Source organism: Malaya genurostris, chromosome 1 (assembly GCF_030247185.1).
Source record: "Malaya genurostris strain Urasoe2022 chromosome 1, Malgen_1.1, whole genome shotgun sequence".
NCBI classification, from domain to species: domain Eukaryota; kingdom Metazoa; phylum Arthropoda; class Insecta; order Diptera; family Culicidae; genus Malaya; species Malaya genurostris.
The window spans coordinates 136,382,813-136,403,305 of NC_080570.1; the positions used below are offsets into that span (position 1 = coordinate 136,382,813).

Consider the following 20,493-nt stretch of genomic DNA (forward strand, 5'->3'; position numbering starts at 1 on the left):
AGAGCGGTTGAGGAAAACGAAACAGAGCGTGTTGGTAGTGAGACCTTTTTTTTTTGCTCACTAAATTGAATTTGAACTGCTATTGGGGTACGGAAAACCGGAAAACGGACACAGATCAGGTTTTAGGTTTGATCACAGATTTTTGAAAAAATGACCTGGCATTCCTAGCACAATCGATTGGTTTCGGTACGGTTTATCGTTTCAATGATGAGTCGAATTGATCCGGAAACGCGAAAGAAAATTCTGCTCACTTGGTGCTCAGAAAGTGGTGTCACGTACAACGAAATTGCAAAACAGGTGAAAGTGCACCACACCTGTGTCAAAAATACTATCGAGAAGTTCGGTAAGACCCTTTCCATGAAGGATTTGCCCCGATCCGGTAGGAAAACGGGTCCCAGCCAGCCCGGCCGGGACTTAAAAATGGATGGGTAAATCAGGAAAAACCCATCGGCGTCGACGCGTGATTCAGTCAAGCAGTTTAACACCAGCATCGGGATGATTCAACGGATCAAAGTTCGGAACTCCCTGAAAACGTACAAGAAACAGAAGGTGCCGAAAAAGTCCCTGGTACAGCAACTTCAGGCCAAAACATGAGCGCGAAAATTGTATAACCGGATTCTACAGAATAAAGACTGATGCATCCTGATCGACGACAAAACCTACGCCAAGGAAGACTCTCGAGCGCTGCCCGGACCGCAATATTATACGAAATCGGTGTACCAGGACCTGGACGACGCTGACACCACGGTGGCGATGGAAAAGTTTGTGCAGAAGGTGTTGGTCTGGCAAGCAATTTGTACCTGTGGTGTGCGGTCGTCGATTTTCTTCACGAAGGGCACAATCAACGCCAAGGTGTACGAGGAAGAATGTTTGAAGAAGAGAATGGCGGATTTGGCTACAGCCCACTAGGCTAACTCCGTTCTACAGTGGTTGTCAAAAAATAATGTACAATTCGTGGAAAAGGACATCAACCCACCGAACTGCCCGGATCTTCGACCAATTGAAAGGTATTGGGCAATTGTCAAGCGGCACTTTCGGTACAGTGTCCCAAAACATACAGGAGTTAAAAAAACTGGACAGCTGCCACCAGGAAAGTCACAAAAGTAACTGTGCAGAATTTAATGAAGAATGTCAAGTCCAATGTGCGAGCGTTTCACAGAAACTAGGATTTTCTTCAATATAATCAGTGAAATGCATAAAAATGAAAAATTTTCTACAATATATCGAAAACTGATGTAAAAATATGTTTTTTTTTTCGTTTTTTTATTCAATAATCAATGTTGCTAACTACTTTTCGATACACTCCTTAATGCATTGATTTATTGTAGCAATTCAATTTCTATACACTATTATCGATAATGTTTGATTGCAATAAAATATAGCATTAAATGCCAATATAAAGCATGACAAAAAGCTGTTGTAAGATAATGTTTCATTATATTTTGAATACATATTTACTGTACGCTGCTTTAAAGCATGTTCAATTAATGTGCTTCTACATTAACGATGTTATACTAAAGTTGTACCTGTGCAATGATATAATGCATATGGTTACTTAGGGAGTGGCATTGTTTTAATTTCATTATATATATCATCCTGTAGTTCAAACACCAGGAGTCGGATTGAAATGAAATTCAGAAACTTTATATGGGAGCATAGGACTGTTTATATGGGTCTAAAATTTTAGAAATCAGTTAAGCCATCTCCGAGAAAAATAATAAATTATTTTTCACACACACAAATTTGCTCATCTCGATGAACTTCTTCGAATGATGTAAGGATGTAAGAAGTTGTGTTCTTCCAGCGATTATTGTTGCATGCAGTATAAATCAATATAAAAATGAAATTGTTTTGAATTTGAAAATATTGCCATCTTTCTAATACATATGTCACGTTCGAACGATTCTGTTGCCAAAAACGAACCGTGCCAAAGTCGAAACGTCATGGAAAAGGGTGCTGTGCAGAGTATTTTAGAGGCTAAAAAACAATTGCATAAAACAGTGTTGAATATCGTGTTTGGCTTTGCTCCGCTGTTAATATCAGGGTTCACAGTTCTTTCTCGGTTCTTGCAAAAAAGTCTAATATCTAATCCAATAAACCAAGATCCCATCCAACTTACACTTGCACCTATCCACTTAGACCCGGCGGATGGCCCTCACGTTGGTTATCGACTGGAGCGGAACAACCAGAAATATTTCCAGTGATAGTGCACAGTGGGCTTACCACACGTTTTGTTGGCTTGTAAATAAACTCTTATTGATTCCAGATGAGTTTGTGAATATTTCACAATTTAATTTTTTTCTAATTCTATCTTTATTGTTATTGGTTGCTGTTATACTAGAACGATTGAAAACAAGAAAACAATCATGTATTTTCGGTATCTTTACCAGTACCAAATAGTAATTCACCATGAAAGAGCACGGTTGAATTTCATTAAAAACTGTTAAAAAAGTAATTACTGGACATTCACTAGAATGAACATGTACCAAATAAATACATTTTCCATTAACAATTCATTTTATTCAGTAGCCTGTCTGTGTTCAATTTTTAGTTTTGTTACAATCTATCTCTTAAATGACATTACACAATAAAGCAGCATGAACGCATTGAGCTTAAGAGAGCACTATAAACGTCTGCTACCTTAAAACATGAACGATTTCTTATAATACCCACTTTATTGTATTTAACTCGTTGTTATTTCAACACAAAACTCAATGCATAAATGCGTTTAATTTTTCTAAATAAATTCAATAACAAGTAGTATGTCATGCGTAAGTTTATTTTACTATAGTTAAAATATGTTATTTTCTGCAGGTGTGAACATAGCATAAGATAGTAAAAATAAATAATTGCTTGTTATATTACAACAAACGTTACCTCTTAGCAAAAAGTAACTGTCATTTTCATATTCGATTTAATGGATTTTTCATTTCGTTGCGCTGTAATTTCTTATCATTTTTCGTATTCAGAATTTTAATTTCTCGATACAGATTTGCAGATTTTTCTCCTGAACATTATAGCTTTAAATGTGGCAACCCTGCACGCTATACGAAATTGAACGAAGCACGCTGTGTGCTTCGTTCGCAATGGCGGTGCCGTACCAGCACGTGCCGATTTTGTATCGTCATTTTGTATGACGGTTTGAAAATTTTAACACTCATCGCTATACAATTTCGGAACCGGAAGACAGATCTGGATGAAATTGCGCAGTATCTTTTGAGACAATGAGAGGTTTAATTTGAATCAAGATTGGTGAATATCGGTTCCCTTTTTTGGAACTTTTCCTCGCAATTAATGGTGCTTTCGGAAGCGGAAACCGGAGACTAGTAGTCCAAAAGTAGATTTTTATATCCACTAATTAACTAGATCTGCCAACTAGATGATTTTTCCAGTAAGTTTTATATAAATTTGCACTTCGGTTTGCCATCGATTGTGAAAAAATACTCAAGTAATTGAAATTTTTTCACTTATCGTGCTGTAATACTGAAACCGGAATGATGATCTGGATTTAATATTTGGGGACTTTATGAAGAATTTTAGGGCCATTTATTTTTTTCCGAGAAAACTGAGTTTTCTTATACATTTGCACATATTACCATGTAATTTCGTAACCGGAAATCGGATAAGCATGAAATTCAATAGGAAGCTATGGGAGCATATTTCTATATGAGTAAGGAACAATATTTAAGTCAAAAATCAGATACAAACTGCACAAACAAATTGTTTTATCCGGGTTTTTCAATCAAAGTTTTTTTTCGATTCTTGCAAAAAATATTAAGATCTAATCCAACAAACTAAGATCCCATCCAACTTACACTTACATTTGCACCTATCCAATTTTAACTTTCAGCCGCTGATAACACATTTCTCTAACGAATAATCTGAAATCGAAACCGTTGTTCGCAAAAAAATCGAACAGAGAAACCAATCTTTCAACTGTCATTTCGTGTTGCGTCGAAACGAATCTGTTTCCAAAACATCATGAAAGTGTTTCCGCTCTCCTGTTCTCTTTTGCGAGATAGAAAGATAGAGAGTGAGAGAGAACCTAATCATTCGTCCTGACGGGAACGCGTAGGTTGGTCCAAACCAATGCTCAAGCTTTTCCCTGTGTGAACCATTATATCGCAGGGATGCTGTGGGAAGCTTTTCCTACTGTCTCTCTGTTACTGTTTCTTTCTCTGTCTCTCTCTTTTTATTATTTGATCTGTGAATAAACGCCCATCATGTTTACTAAAACGTGAGAAAGTGACTAACGAGAGAACTCGACCTCGCACGAAAAGCGTTTCCATTCATGAAAAAAGCGAATTTCAATTCGATAGTATTTCGAAAATAAATATCGATCACTTACCAACTCCGATGACCAGCAGCAGTGCCGAGAAGGTGGCAACCATGCCAAAGAGCCGTCCCGAGACATTCCGTAAAAATCCACTCCGACTTCGATCGATCAGCCCGTTCCAAATGTTGCTGCTCATGATCACTCGTCTGGCGCTGGGGACGCAAATTAGTTCCCGTTCCCGTTTCCGTTCCGCGTCCGTCGATGCGTTTGTGTAGGTGCGGCTGGTGTTTGTCCGTTTTGTGAGTGAATTTAGTAAGCGTGTGTGTGTTTGTGTGTGTCTGGGTGTGATGGTACTGTAAGGAAATAATCCGGGGGTGGTCACAATCCAGTGGCAGTAATCCTTTGCCTGACTTTGATTGATTGGATGGCGTTTCGGTTCACTTTTTTTTTCTTCTTTCGCTGAGTACAAAACCGAACCGGACACAGTTGCTGGCGCTTTTGTGGTGCCCAGGTGAAAACACGGATTAGTTTTTCATTTCCAATTCGATAAAATTCTAAAATCACAAAGCACTTTTCACCGATTTCCGCACTGTCACTGTAGGAGCCTTGTAAAAATCACTGTTGGGCGCAGAACCACATTTTTCGTGTTGTTTCAATTTTGCTGGAACTCGAAATCGGTGATGGCTAGTCCCAGTAGGAATCTTCTCTTATACCCTTGCTTCATAGTTCTTGCCGCTGAGATGCTGCTGTTCGCCAAAAAGATCCACTGCAATCGATAGAAAATCATCGGTCAGTTGTTTTTTTTTTGCTTCTTCTTTTCTATTCTCCCGCAAGGACGCAGAGTCCACACCGAATCGAACACATTTGCCCGTCTCAGATGGATGGATGGGAAAATTTTCCGACACACCAAAAATTCGATGAATGAAAGCACAGCTTTTCGGGAGCGTGAGACTAAGGGAGCGGCAACTGTGCGAGAGCGATTTTGCATGTCGCCGATCCTCTGACGAAACGTGAGATAGATTAGGTGGAAGCTGTGGCGAAGAGCGCCGAATTTGCTGTTCAGGTAAATCGCAAATATGTTTGGGTCAGCGTTGAAGCAGTTGCAAGAAAAAAAACAAGTCGTCAATACGCCCGATACGATGGAATTGGGGATTTGTTTTTTCGATCCTTCTACAAAAGTATTGATTTGTAGGATTGTAGTGAAGATGGGTCGATTAAGCTGAGAAATAAAGTTAACTTTACTAAGAAGGCTAGTAGTTCAGAAAAGCGTACTATTCGGTCTCTCGAAATTAATGAAGTTTTTTGAGACTATCCATAATAATGCAAGGAAACAAATTCGAAATCACTGTCAAATTCGAAAAATTATGCAACAGAACAACAAATGACTTTGTATCATGAACATGAACTCTTATTCCATGAACAATTATTATGGTTGTTATATGCGTAACATCGAATATCAACATGCAAAAGCAAATGATTAATGATGAAATAATCTAGTTCGCTTCCACATCTCAAACGTGACGGTCGACACAACTCATCGCTTTCGGACGAGACAACAGAAACTAGGCACAATACAGTGTCGTGATCAATTATTTGATATCGAAAACAAATATTTCCCATGTGCCCTGAATAGTATGCTACGCATTCCCCTGATGAAGGCTATTACTTCCTATGTGAACCTTTGTCGAGCACAAGGCTCCCATATAAATCGTTGATTACCTACGAGAGCCAGTTGGCTGAACACGCATGGATCAGTAAAACGGAAAAAATTGGTCATCGACTTAAAATCTGTAAACCCGACCATTTTTTTGTAAAATTGACATTTTTACACTAATCATCGTGTATCTCCTGAACCAGAAGTGGAATCTGGTTACTAAATAGAAAAAAGTTTTTATGGAAACTTAAGATCTTTCATTTAAATCTTAGATGGAGGAAATGGGTTCAGCCATTTCTGGGAAAAATGAGTGACGTTATTTTAATTTAGTTACACATACCATCCCGTAGTTCCGGAACCAGAAGTCGGATCCAAATGAAACTCAGAAACCTTGTATGGAAGCATAGGACTTTTTTAAATATGAATTTGTGTTTGTAGAAAGTGGTCAAGCCATCTCCGAGAAAATTGAGTGGAATTTTTTGTCACACACACATATGCTGATCTCGACGAACTGATTCGGATGGTATATGGGCGTAAGAAGTTATGTTATTCCAGCAATTATTGCTGTAAGCAGTTTAAGCCAATATAAATATGAAATTATATTCAATTCGAGAATACTGCCATTTTTCTTAAACATATGTCATATTCGAACGATTATGTTGCCAAAAATGACCCGTGCAAAGAATTGAAACGAGCCAAAATGTCACGAAAAATGATGCTGTACGCAAGTGATTTATTGCTCATATACAATTTCATATAACATACAAATATTTCTTCACTCCTACTGCTGTAATTAAGGGAAAAGTCGCTTACACAAAAATATCGATATATCCGTTAGAAAATAGACGGATTCTAACAATTGATGGCTTGTTGATTTGCTATTACCGTGTGAAATTTAATTCCAAGAACATATTTTGTTTAGAAGGACAATTGTGACAGATATTATCAGAAATCTGATCATTTTCTCATAACACTTTGCATAATTCGAAAATTCAATAGCGTTCAAGCCACCAAGGAGACCTTTCATTTGCGACTAGTTTGATCGAAATCGGTTCAGTCATCTCTGAGACCTTGACCTCTTTGTTTACAACACAAATACAGTTTAAGCTTAGCTTTAGCTTAGCTTTAGCTTAGCTTTAGCTTAGCTTTAGCTTAGCTTTAGCTTAGCTTTAGCTTAGCTTTAGCTTAGCTTTAGCTTAGCTTTAGCTTAGCTTTAGCTTAGCTTTAGCTTAGCTTTAGCTTAGCTTTAGCTTAGCTTTAGCTTAGCTTTAGCTTAGCTTTAGCTTAGCTTTAGCTTAGCTTTAGCTTAGCTTTAGCTTAGCTTTAGCTTAGCTTTAGCTTAGCTTTAGCTTAGCTTTAGCTTAGCTTTAGCTTAGCTTTAGCTTAGCTTTAGCTTAGCTTTAGCTTAGCTTTAGCTTAGCTTTAGCTTAGCTTTAGCTTAGCTTTAGCTTAGCTTTAGCTTAGCTTTAGCTTAGCTTTAGCTTAGCTTTAGCTTAGCTTTAGCTTAGCTTTAGCTTAGCTTTAGCTTAGCTTTAGCTTAGCTTTAGCTTAGCTTTAGCTTAGCTTTAGCTTAGCTTTAGCTTAGCTTTAGCTTAGCTTTAGCTTAGCTTTAGCTTAGCTTTAGCTTAGCTTTAGCTTAGCTTTAGCTTAGCTTAGCTTTAGCTTAGCTTTAGCTTAGCTTTAGCTTAGCTTTAGCTTAGCTTTAGCTTAGCTTTAGCTTAGCTTTAGCTTAGCTTTAGCTTAGCTTTAGCTTAGCTTTAGCTTAGCTTTAGCTTAGCTTTAGCTTAGCTTTAGCTTAGCTTTAGCTTAGCTTTAGCTTAGCTTTAGCTTAGCTTTAGCTTAGCTTTAGCTTAGCTTTAGCTTAGCTTTAGCTTAGCTTTAGCTTAGCTTTAGCTTAGCTTTAGCTTAGCTTTAGCTTAGCTTTAGCTTAGCTTTAGCTTAGTTTTAGCATACACACACATACATTTGTTCAGTTCGTCGATTGTCATATTTGTTCTAAGGTTCAAGAGAATTCTAATTCTCTATTTTATATTATTGTTGAAATTAAATATTATATTCTTATCAACCTATATTTTTGGAGATATATCCGGAAAAAATCGATGGATTTCTTTGGAGTTGTTAGATTCTTCATTTGGACATGAGCTAATGAAAATTAGTCAAGCGATCCTTGAGAAAATTGAGTTAAAATTTTATCATTTTTATTGCGTATTTTTCTTCTTGACTCCAGAACCGCGAGTCAGATCTGGATTGAATTCAATAGCAGGATATGTGACTTCCATTTGAATCTAATCGGATCAGCGGTCTCTCAGAAATTAAGAAGTTTGATGCAGATCGCTCTTCCTTTTTTTTCTGTTCGTTTGATAATCGTAAATCCTGCATGTTCTTCCAAAATAAATAAAACGAGACCAGGTAAATGAAACGAAAATGCTGCTATATTGAGAGAAGAAGCTTTGCATATCATTTTTTTTTGTAGTGCAAAAGCTATGTTATTGCCCTTCATTTAAACTTTTGAAAAAAAAACAAAGACCCTGAAAAGAAAAACAGATTCGAAACGGTGCTGTATGACAAAAATCCGGCAGAAACAGAACCGTTAATAACCGCTGGGCGACATTCTCTGCCGGAAACGGTTTTTACATTGTTGCCCGACTCTTGCCAAAATTCTGCCAGCACTCCGGCAAAACCTTCTGGCAGACGCTCCTAGGCGCCTGGGGGAAAATCTGCCAGGCACATGCAAGCGGGCTATATATAAGAAAGGAAAAAGGTTTCAACTCACTGCACAAAATGTTTAAAGGTTTGGATAACTCGGAAAGTTATCATCAAAAGGCAGGTGGGTAATGCTAGAGACATAACCGGATGATGTGAATATAAATGAAATGAATGGTTTAATGCTAAATAATCTGTACTCTGGACCTGGAATTCTGGAGCTGAATTTTGTAGCCGAATGCTTGAACCGAATACTGAAACTCAATTTTGATCCTCTATTGTGGAACTGAATTATGAATCTGAATTCGGGAACTGCTTACTGAATCTGTGTTCTGCACTGATTTCGAGACAAGGATTCTGGTTCGGGACTGAACTCCGAATTCTGGACAAGGCTGCTGGTGTGCAGCAGAATCCCGGTCCAGGATTTAGTTTTCAAGTTCGGATCCGGAGTTCAGCTACGAAACTCAGTTCTAGAGTCTTAATCCGGAATATAGTTAAAAAATTTTCAAAGTCTTGAATTTAGTTAAATTTCTAGAATTGTGGTACTGAGTTTAGTAACCAAACTCTAGATCAGCATTCTGGAACTGAGTTCTGGAATTACTACAGCACTCTTGATCCGAATTCCGTTCCCGAATTTTGGAACTCAGTTTCGGAATTCTGGTGCTAAATCTTAATTCCGATTTGTAATTTTGGAACCGAATTCAGAACAGAACTTTAATTTCAGCTTCAGAATTCTGTTTCACAATTCAAATCCATGTCTAGAATGTATTTCCGAAATTTCCGGATGCAGATCTAGAATCATGATCATGGCCTAGAATGAAGTCCTGAATTTCGGTTTCAGTTCCAGAGCTCTGGAACTCGATTCTGGACGAGGTATTGAATTTTAGAACTGGATTTAAAGAAAAAAACCTTGGATTCTAAAATCAGAACTGAACTCTAGAAATGGATTTCTGAGCTGAGCGAGTCAACTACGCAATGAATGTGGCATCCATTTTTTATCTTCTTTACTTATCAAACATATTAAAGAACTTAAATTTCAAGTCTTTTGTGGTTATGTCATACTACTGAAAATTTTATCCCATACTGCCGATCTTATCTCAAATGACGATGGTGATGACTCAGAAAAATTATTTAGTTGAAACGTTAAATAAAACAAGAGATTATTACTCAACTATATTCACTTCCGATTTGCTTATTTCAACAGATAAGTAATTCTAATTAGATAACATTTGGAGTAATAAGAAGGGCTAATTTTGTGTAATGTTCCCCGTCGTCGTTCACTTTTCGTTGCATTTTGCTCCAATGCAAACGACCAGCGGCAGAATGACGCAATTGCTTGTTTTTTATATGTAGAAAATGTGTGCAAAATTTGAAAAAAAAATGGTGCAGTAGTTTTTGAATGACGAATGACTTTCAAAACCTGCGTGTTTCAAGTTTTTTGTCTATAAAATCAATGGAAACAAATGGTTACTCCAGGAAACCCGTAGGGTCTAACATTTTCAAAAAATGATATTTTTTTCTTTTATAATTTATTATAACGAAACATTTTGAAATTTTTTTTTCAAGTTTTAAAGTCAATCGAAGTAGAAATCTTGGGCCTGTGAGTCGAGCTTTTGCTTCTTCGTAGAATGAGATAGTCATACATAAAGGTCCACAACTTTCAGAGTTTCGTTCCAATAGGCTTGAAAATTTCACAGAAAATCTTGAAATGTTTTACTAACAGAAAATATAAAGAAAATAATAAATGTTTTTTCAAACGTGTTAGACCCTACCCGCCCCTTAAAGGCCTTATAGTCCCATAGCCTACTACTGAATTTCATCTGTATCCGATATCTGATTTCAGAGTTACGTAATAAATTGTGCAAAATGAACGCAAAAAATGCAATCGATTTTCTCTGAGATCGTTTATCCCATTTTCACAAACTTAGGTTCAAATGACATATAACTCTACCACATTTCCTCTGGACTGATAAGTATAAAAATCTCATTTTCAGAAATTTTTGTTCATTCACGACATGGAATTGATTCTTCATTTGGGCAGGAATGGTTAGCCGATGACCAAATACGTTGATTTTGGGTATACCGAATCATCGATTCTGGTTCCGGAACTCTCCAAACCGGAAATCACTCCAATTTCTCAGAAACAGCCAGACCGATCTTTGCTAACTCAGATTTAAAAGAAAAGTATTATGTTTCCTTAAATTGAAATAGACTTTTATACAAATCTGACTTCCTAGTAGCTAATAATAGCGCCACTGGGTTCCTGTTTCCAGGTCGTGAAAGGGGACAATTACAGAAGTTTTTCTTTTCCTACTTTCGATTACCAGAATCGTTCAATGTTTCATTCAACTATCACTTCATTCAGCATGCAATTTTTGTTTCAATATTTATTCTAAATGTTTCGAAAGAATTCTTTCTTATATTTATGTATAGTTTTATCTTACAAAATTCAATTTTCTTTTATTTCTCGTTTTTCAAGACATAGAACAAATGTGTTTAGGTTCTAAATGGATAAGACTATATTGTCAGATGCGAAAAAGGCATTGAAAAAGTGGGTTTTCTCCGCTATCGCTAGATAAACCTTCGAGAAAAAATCATTATTCGTTGAGGAAAAATGTACCAAATAAACTGAATTTTCACTCAACGACAGTGGAGAAAACTGCTTTTGCGTTTTCCAACAATGGCTGTTTTCCTAAGATTGCAAATTGTCCCTTAATTGCGTTGCACTGATCTCAATTATGGTCCGTTTTATGTTTATGGTCTATACTTTTGTGCTAATTAGTGAATTTTGTACTTTTGTAGATTGGTTAATGAAAAAAAACTACAATTCGCTTGAAATAGTTAAACTTAGAGTTCATCATTCGCAAAAAACTTCTTCAGCTTCTATCATTTGCGAAGTAATGTTAGACCTTTTCAATATTTCCATTGTTATCATTACAATATCCTCGAAAATGAAACATACTAGTTTTTTTCAGTTCATGTCCTTTCGAGGCCCATTACTATCGTGCATCATCCGATGGTGGCACCAACGAACGGAGGTGCTAAAATGGCTGACTCTATTTGAAGAATTTTCCTCAATGAACGAATGAAAAACCAGTAAACACTCAACGTTTGCGTGAGAGGGAGAGAGAGAGAGAGAGAGAGATTGTGATTAACGATTCCGACCAATGCGAACCGATTCCGGAGAGGGCTACACGCGGACGAGACAGGATGGAACCTCTCCTGATGGGCGATCTAAAATTGCAAACACATGCTACACACACATTCGGAGAGCACTGGCATCATGGCACCAGGCGGCTGCATGCAACTGCGAAGGACGACCTACCATCCGTCCATCCATACAACCTACGGAAAAAAGCTCCGGAGCTTCGATCATCAGCGAGATGAGCCTTGCTTGGGAGCGATGGAGAGAGCGCACTGTTCCGCACGCGAATGCGAGAATGCGAGAAAAAGAGAGATGAAAAAACTGCAACCAAGGAAGGAAAAAAAAAGATCCTAATGGGTGTGTTTTTCCCAACCAAAAGTCGAATTGGAAAATTCGATCGGAAAATTCCCAAACATCCATCGGTTGGAGTGACCGCAACTGGAAGGACTGCATTCGGCCAACGGAAGAACTGAAACCGGAACCTACATTTTATCCTTTTCGCAGTGTCATTTTCGCACGTGGGCGTGATGCTGGCTTCTCCTCACTTGGCACCAGATTTTCATCCATTTTTAAAATTCACTGTTCAATCACTGAGGTGGTGGTGGTGGAGGGATGGAAAATTTTCAACACTGGGCAGGGCCATCTTGGGACCTCATTTTTCACTGCAATTCGGCCGAAGCCTACAGCTTTTTTCCTACGATTGACCACCACAATTCACATAGGTCCTAGTTTCACTTGATTTTCATCCTTGAGCACGCGAGTAAAGATGGAGGAACTCCCTTTAGTAAGCACTGGCACTGTAGTCTCTTTCAATCCAGTTCAAATGGGTGGCAGGGTGAAATTGCGTTTCGCCCTGTGACCGCCGTTGGATGCTGTGGATGGTTTTGCTTTTGCTTGTGCTTTCGAACGTGGCCGACTCCAGACTGACTCTGGCTGAGAATACGACTCGACTGGAGCGATGGGAAAGCGAAACGATGATCCGAAACTGGAGCTTTCGCCCTTCCACCCATTTGCATGCGTTCGAACGTTGTTATCAACAGCATCCATTTGGAGAGATGCGATTAGCCGAACGCGGGGAGAGTTGGCGAAATGGTTTCGAATCGTTCGGTATTGGCGAACGATCTAGTCGTTGAGAAAATTGCTACTTTAACGAATAATATTTATTAATATTTTATATCATTTCTTGAAAAGAACCGAAGACAATTTTTTCAAATACGAAAAGTACACTAAAATTGCAGTGTACAATAATGACAAAAATAATACACCCAAACCTTCATTAGATCGTAAGGCAGGGGTTCGTAAATAAAACCAGTTCTTGAAAAAAAAAAACCGTACAAAAAGTTTGTTGAAATGTCGTTTGGCATGTCGGATTTTGCCCGGAAAAATGGAACAACAATTCAGATACAATTTTATCTTTCTGTAAGGTTTTTCTGTAATTTTAATTTTAATAAGTACTTCTAACAATCTTGAGTGTAAAGTAGTGTATCGAAAATAAGCTATCCACATACTGCTTGGTTTTGCCCCTTCCCAAGTAATACTTATGAAAAAAAGAGCGAATGGTACTTCTAAACCACGCTCTGGAATTTCCCATGAACTTTACCTAATACACTTCAATCGAAGTGATGTAAACAATTTGAAAACTTTAGAAAAAGTACGTTTCATTTCCCACATTAAAATTCATTGGGAACATTATAAACGGCATAATCGTATTGCAAACTTAACGCAATGTCGTCGTTGCCAAGGCTTCGGTCATGGAACCAAAAATTGTCATATGGATATACGGTGTTTGAATTGTGGTAAATCGCATTCGAAAGACGATTGTCCAACGAATGAAACCACTGATAAATTTTCATGTTCAAATTGCAATGGAAATCATAAATCCAATTATTCGAAATGTCCTGTCAGGGAAAAAATTTTAAACGCTCGTTCGCTTCGACAACAAGTCAAATCAACGACCTTAAATTTACAGAACATACCTGAAAATCAGAAAACCGTTACAAATGCCACGCCTAATTCGGCACTGATTTCTTCGAAACAAAAAACAGGTACGCCTGCCAATTCGTCTTCTAACGAAAACAATTTATTGACAGGTAGATCGACCTCGTCATCATCTTCTTCTAATGTCAGTTATGCTGGTATATTAGGTAGAAATCTATCACCTATTTCTTCTAATGTAAATAATCAAAACACAGGACCGCCTTGCAGTTCTTCTTCTAACGAAAACAATTTATTAATAGGTAGACCGGCCAAATCATCTTCTTCTAATGGCAGTCTACCTACAAATATTCCTTCAATGCCATTCGCTTCTTTAAATGAAGTCGATTTAGGCGATATAACTGAAAATAAAATGATCTACCTACAAGATCAACTTTTTCAAATGATCATCCAAATGAATTCAACTTCATCACTTTTTGAAGCATTTCCAATCGGATGGAAATTTGCAAATAATATTATAATGAATTTAAAATTTAACAGTGATGTTAAATAATTATTTGAATATTTTAAATTGGAATGCTCGATCTTTGAAATCGAGTGAAGATGAATTTTATAATTTTCTCAAAGTTCACAAAATTCATATTGCCATTGTGACAGAAACTTTTCTTAAACCAAATGTAAAATTGAAAAGTAATCCACATTATGTGGTTCATCGATTTGACAGGTTTACTGGAATGGGTGGTGGAGTTGCCATTTTTGTCCAACGGCAAATCAAACATCGAATTTTACCTTCTTTCAATACTAAAGTTATTGAAAGCTTGGGAATCGAAGTTGAAACCATTCATGGAATTTATTTCATCGCTGGAGCATATTTGCCATTTCAATGCACCGGCGAACAATTAAATTTCTTTAAAGGCGATTTGCAAAAACTTACAAGATATCGATCGAAATTTTTCGTAATAGGGGACTTAAATGCTAAGCATGTCCAGTGGAATTGTAGGCAAAATAACAGTAATGGTAAAATACTTCATAATCAACTCTCAGCTGGTTACTTCACAGTTCTTCATCCCAGTAATCCTACTTGTTTCTCTTCCGTGAAAAACCCGTCTACAATTGATCTGGTTCTAACAGATCAAAGTCACATTTGTAGTGAACCGATTACTCATGCTGACTTTGACTCAGATCATCTTCCAGTAACATTCAGACTTTCCAACGAAGCTATAATTAATCCAATTAGTTCTATTTTCAACTATCATAGAGCTAATTGGTTGGATTACAGATCTCACATTGAAAATCATGTGGATCATGAAACTATTTTAGAAAATTCCGCGGACATCGACACAGCAAATGATAATTTGAATCATTATATTATCGAAGCTAGAAATCTTTCAGTTCCCAAAGCTCAAACTAAATTAAATTCTCCTATCATCGATGACAATCTTCAACTGCTCATTCGGTTGAAGAATGTTCGTCGACGACAATATCAACATTCTCGTGATCCTGCTATGAAAAACATAGTTAAGGATTTACAAAAAGAAATTAAACATAGATTTACTCTTTTGCGAAATGAAAATTTCGCTAAAGAAGTTGAACAAATTAAACCATATTCTAAACCTTTCTGGAAACTTTCTAAGGTTCTTAAGAAACCTCAGAAACCAATTCCTGCTCTCAAGGAAGGAAATCAAATACTTCTTACAAATGGTGAAAAAGCTCAAAAACTTGCTCAGCAGTTCGAGAGTGTTCACAATTTTAATTTGAACGTTGTGAGTCCCATTGAAAATGAAGTCTCACTGAAATATGATCATATTTCAACCCAAGTGTTATCACACGATGACAGTATTGAGACGAATTTTGATGAAATTAAATCAATTATTAGGAAACTCAAAAACATGAAGGCTCCTGGTAATGATGGAATTTTTAATATTCTTATTAAAAATCTTCCCGATGTTGCCTTGAGACTCCTGGTTAAAATTTTCAACAAGTGTTTTTCATTAGCTTACTTCCCAAAAAGATGGAAAAACGCTAAAGTAATTCCTATCCTAAAACCTGATAAAAACCCAGCAGAAACATCAAGTTATCGCCCAATTAGCTTACTTTCTTCTATCAGTAAACTTTTTGAAAAAATTATCTTGTTGAGAATGATGACTCATATAAATGAGAATTCAATTTTTTTACCAGAGCAGTTTGGATTTCGTCATGAACATTCAACTACTCATCAACTTGTAAGAGTCACGAACATGATAAAAGCAAATAAATCTTCTGGGTTATCCACTGGAGTTGCTCTTCTAGACATAGAAAAAGCATTCGACAGTGTTTGGCACAAAGGTTTAATAGCAAAAATGTCCGATTTCCAGTTTCCTATTTATTTGATCAAAATGATTCAAAATTATTTAAATGATCGTACTCTTCAGGTTAGCTATCAGAATTGTAAATCTGATGTACGAGCCGGTGTTCCGCAGGGTTCGAGTGTAGCTCCAATCTTGTATAATATTTTCACTTCTGATCTTCCAAATCTACCCGTTGGTTGTCAGAAATCGCTATTCTGTGACGACACAAGTCTGTTAGCCACAGGTAGAAATCTAAGAGTGATCTGCAGTCGCCTACAAAGAAGTTTAAATATTTTCAGTGATTATCTGTCAAAATGGAAAATTAAACCAAATGCAGCAATTAATTATCTTTCCTCATAAGCCAAGAGCTTCTTTTCTTAAACCAAACAATAATCACATTCTTAAATTGAATGGCTTGGAATTGACATGGTCTGATCAAGCTAAATACTTAGGTTTAACGTATGACAAAAAACTCACTTTCAAGGATCACATTGAAGGAATCCAGGCAAAGTGTAATAAATATATTAAATGTTTATATCCTCTTATAAACAGAAATTCTAAGCTCTGTCTAAAAAACAAACTGTTAATTTATAAACAAATTTTCAGACCAGCCATGCTTTATGCGGTACCAATTTGGTCAAGTTGTTGTTCCACCAGGAAGAAAACGCTTCAAAGGATTCAGAATAAAATTCTGAAAATGATTTTGAAGCGTCCTCCCTGGTTTAGCACAAATGAGTTACACAGACTCACAAATATAGAACCATTAGATGTAATGTCACATAATATTATAAGCAAATTCCGACAAAAATCGATGCAATCTTCAATTGAATCGATTCGCTCTCTGTATTAGTTAGTAAGTTAGTATATAAGTTCCTTTTCCCCATTACACAATACAAGTAGGTTTAGAATTTTCCCTACACAAAAATCTCAGAATTGCGGAAGCAAATAATGTCTTCATGGTAATAACCAAATCATATATATATATATAACAGGGCTGAAAAGTCACCACTTGTGGCTGAACACCCAATTTAAATCTTATTAATTTAATTTTAACTCATATTCCAATGAATAGTTATTTAAAAAAAAAAAAAAAAGCTATCCACATACATTTGTGTTGTACGCATGTATTTGTGATGGTTTTTTATGCTCCCATCACAACATGGCTGTCAGCATTCGTTTGTTTACTTGTTTGTGCGGTTGAAATTCTGCGTTTTCAAAATGTCGCGCATTGAAAAGGAATTGAAAATTAAGGTTCTGGACACATGGATAAGTGAAAAAGGTATTAATATGCGAAAATTGGCGAAGCGGTTTCGAATTCATTATGCCAGTGTTAGACCCATCATTAATAAGTTTAGTGAACACTATTCTTTGGATGAGCTACCAAAGGGGGGGGGGGAGGGGGAGATTGATAGTACCTATTAGCTCTCTCCGGACAGTACCAGCCTAGATGCCGTGTGGGATCCGGCGGAAAAAATGAACCAAGAATAAGATCCACTGGGTTCCTGCTTCCATGTCGTAAAAGGCGACAATTGCTTCCATGTTCCAATTTTTTTTATTCAATAATATAATGTTTAAGGCACACTGCTTAAGCTCTAAGATTCCAAGGGCTTTTACTGATTTCTATTAACGACTAACTTAAAACTAGGGTTGTATCATTGGGTAAATTCATATTTGGGTCGCAGTGGTCGACTTTGGCAAATCAGCTGGCGATCGGCAGTGGCCGGTGAATTGAATATTGCATGAGAGTCTTCCATATGGCGTTGGTGAATATCCATGTTGGCCGCATTCTTCGGTCCGTGTGGGTTCGCGGGAAACACCCCCAGGATACGAATACCCGGCGGGTGGCCCGCATGCTGTAAACTAGAGCGGCCTTCCGTTACGGAAGAAAATGAAAAAAAATATATAGCGAAGTAAATATTGCGGAAAACGGAGTAAAAAGGGGATATGGGAATGAAATGACTAAGAACGACAGAGATCTAATTAGTTGACATCGAGATGGTGAAGAGACGGGGAGGGGGGGAAGCGAAGGTTAGTGACAGCAAAAAGATCTTGTTGGTTCCGATGAAGATGGTGGACAGATGAGAAATCGGGAGAATCGGCGGAAGTTAGTGTCGAACCTGCAGGTGAAAATTATTCTTAGCCACAGTTGAAACAACGTCTATAAATAGGAGGAACTTTCAAAGCAAGATGTAACAGATTACACTTGTATATTAATGTGTTTAAGGTAATGATATATGAGAAGCATATATGAACTATCCCGACTCGCCAACACATCCCGAACCGGAACCTCAGGCGGTCTACCTCGGGCCCTGAGGGATTCCAGTAGCTTCGACCTGGCGTCGCGATACTCTACGCACGACCACACGACATGCTCGATGTCCTGATAACCGTCGCCACAGGGGCAGAGCCTGTTCTCCACGATCCCGATACGCCGGAGATGTGCGTTGAATGTATAGTGATTTGACATGAGCCGTGACATAACGCGAATGAAATCACGACTCACGTTCATCCCCTTGAACCAAGGTTTCGTCGATACCTTAGGGATAATGGAGTGTAGCCATCGTCCCAGTTCGCCATTGCTCCATGAAGTTTGCCAACTTTCGAGAGTTTTCTGACGGGAGATACTAAAAAGTCATTGAAGAAGATTGGTCTGTCATAAATATCACCTTCTAATGCGCCCACCTTAGCCAATGAGTCTACCTTTTCATTACCCGGAATGGAACAATGCGAAGGGACCCAGACAAACGATATTGAATAAGACCGTTCAGATAAAGTTCGCAAGTGTTCCCGTAGTTTCCCCAGAAAATAAGGGGGGTACTTTCCTGGCTTCATTGCCCGGAGAGCTTCGATTGAGCTTAGACTATCCGTGACAATGAAGTAATGATCTTTGGGCAAGGTTTCAATGATCTCGAGGGTGTACTGAATAGCAGCTAATTCTGCGACGTAAACTTAAGCCGGATCACTGAGTTTGTAAGAAGCGGTGATGTTTTGATTGAAGATGCCGAAGCCTGTGGACCTGTTGATGTTTGATCCGTCAGTGTAAAACACCTTTTCACAGTTGACTGTTCTAAATTTATTATAAAAAATATTTGGGGCCACTCGTGATCCGGAATTCCATGAATCTCTTCTTTCATGGATGTGTCGAAAAACACAGTAGAATTAGAAGTATCCAAGAAATGAGCACGGTTGAGCCATGTAATCAAAATACAAGGACATAAAACGGGTTTGAGAATTAAGCTCGACAAGCCTTTTGAAGTTTTCAATCACCATTGGATTCAACATGTCGGATGAGCAAACAATATGAGAGATCCCAGAATCGGGGTTTCAATGGAAGAACACCCGCAAGCACTTCAAGACTCATCGTATGTGTCGATTCCATGCACTCCAAGGCAATGAGCAAACAACGATACTGAATTCTTTCCAGCTTAATAAAATGGGTGTTCGCGGCGGATCAGAAGCAGAAGCATCCATATTTCATAACGGACAATATCGTTGTTTCGTACAACCTGATCAGGTCTCCTGGGTGGGCACTCCCCCAAGCTCCGGTTATTGTACGAAGCAAATTGATTCTCTGCTGGCATTTTTGTTTCAGATACCTAATGTGATATCCCCAGGTTCCCTTGGAGTTGAACCAGACCCCGAGATATTTAAATGTGGAGACCTGAGCTATGGTTTCACCCCTTAGTTGAAGCTGTAATTGTGCTGGTTCTCGCTTCCTCGAAAATACTACCAACTCAGTTTTCTCCGTAGAGAGCTCGATACCCATCTGAAGAGCCCATGATGACAAGTTGTCGAGAGTATCTTGTAATGGTCCTTGAAGATCGGCAGCTTTGGGTCCTATAATAGACACAACGCTGTCGTCGGCAAGTTGTCTTAGCGTGCAAGATGTATTGATACATTTGTCGATGTCGTTTACGTAAAAATTGTATAGGATGGGGCTTAAACATGAGCCCTGAGGAAGACCCATGTAACTAAATCGTAATGTTGTCAAATCACCATGCTCGAAATGCATGTGTTTCTCAGACAACAGATTAGATAAAAAGTTGTTTAAGACAGGTGAAAGACCAAGCTGATGCAACTTCTCAGATAGAATATCAATGGAAACTGAATCAAATGCCCCCTTGACGTCGAGGAAAACTGATGCCATTTGTTCTTTACGAGCAAATGCCATTTGAACTTCTGTTGAGAGCAACGCAAGACAGTCGTTCTTTCCTTTGCCCCTGCCAAAACCAAATTGTGTATGTGAAAGCAAGCCATTAGTTTCGACCCAATTGTCTAGACGAAAGAGAATCATTTTCTCCAATAATTTTTAGCGATAACCTTCACTTGTCTCCAGTCATATGGTACAATGTAACCCTCGAGAGACATGTTGAATAAATTCAATAAGCGTCTTTTAGCAGAATCAGGCAGATGTTTCAATAAGTTGAATTTAATTCTGTCTAACCCTGGGGCT

At 37.9% G+C, this 20,493-nt stretch overlaps 1 protein-coding gene across 1 annotated transcript in view; it reads right to left on the reverse strand.

Annotated features, from left to right (window-relative positions):
* The window catches only part of LOC131425860 (low-density lipoprotein receptor-related protein 4), an 85,459-nt gene extending 72,749 nt beyond the window's left edge, over window positions 1–12,710 (reverse strand). The window contains exons 1-2 of the mRNA XM_058588105.1: window positions 12,265–12,710; window positions 4,349–5,042 (exon numbers count right to left, since the gene is read on the reverse strand). Of these exons, the coding sequence (XP_058444088.1) occupies window positions 4,349–4,472 (124 nt within the window). The 5' untranslated portion in view covers window positions 4,473–5,042; window positions 12,265–12,710. The remainder of the gene's footprint in view (window positions 1–4,348; window positions 5,043–12,264) is intronic.
* Window positions 12,711–20,493: the final 7,783 nt, after the last annotated feature.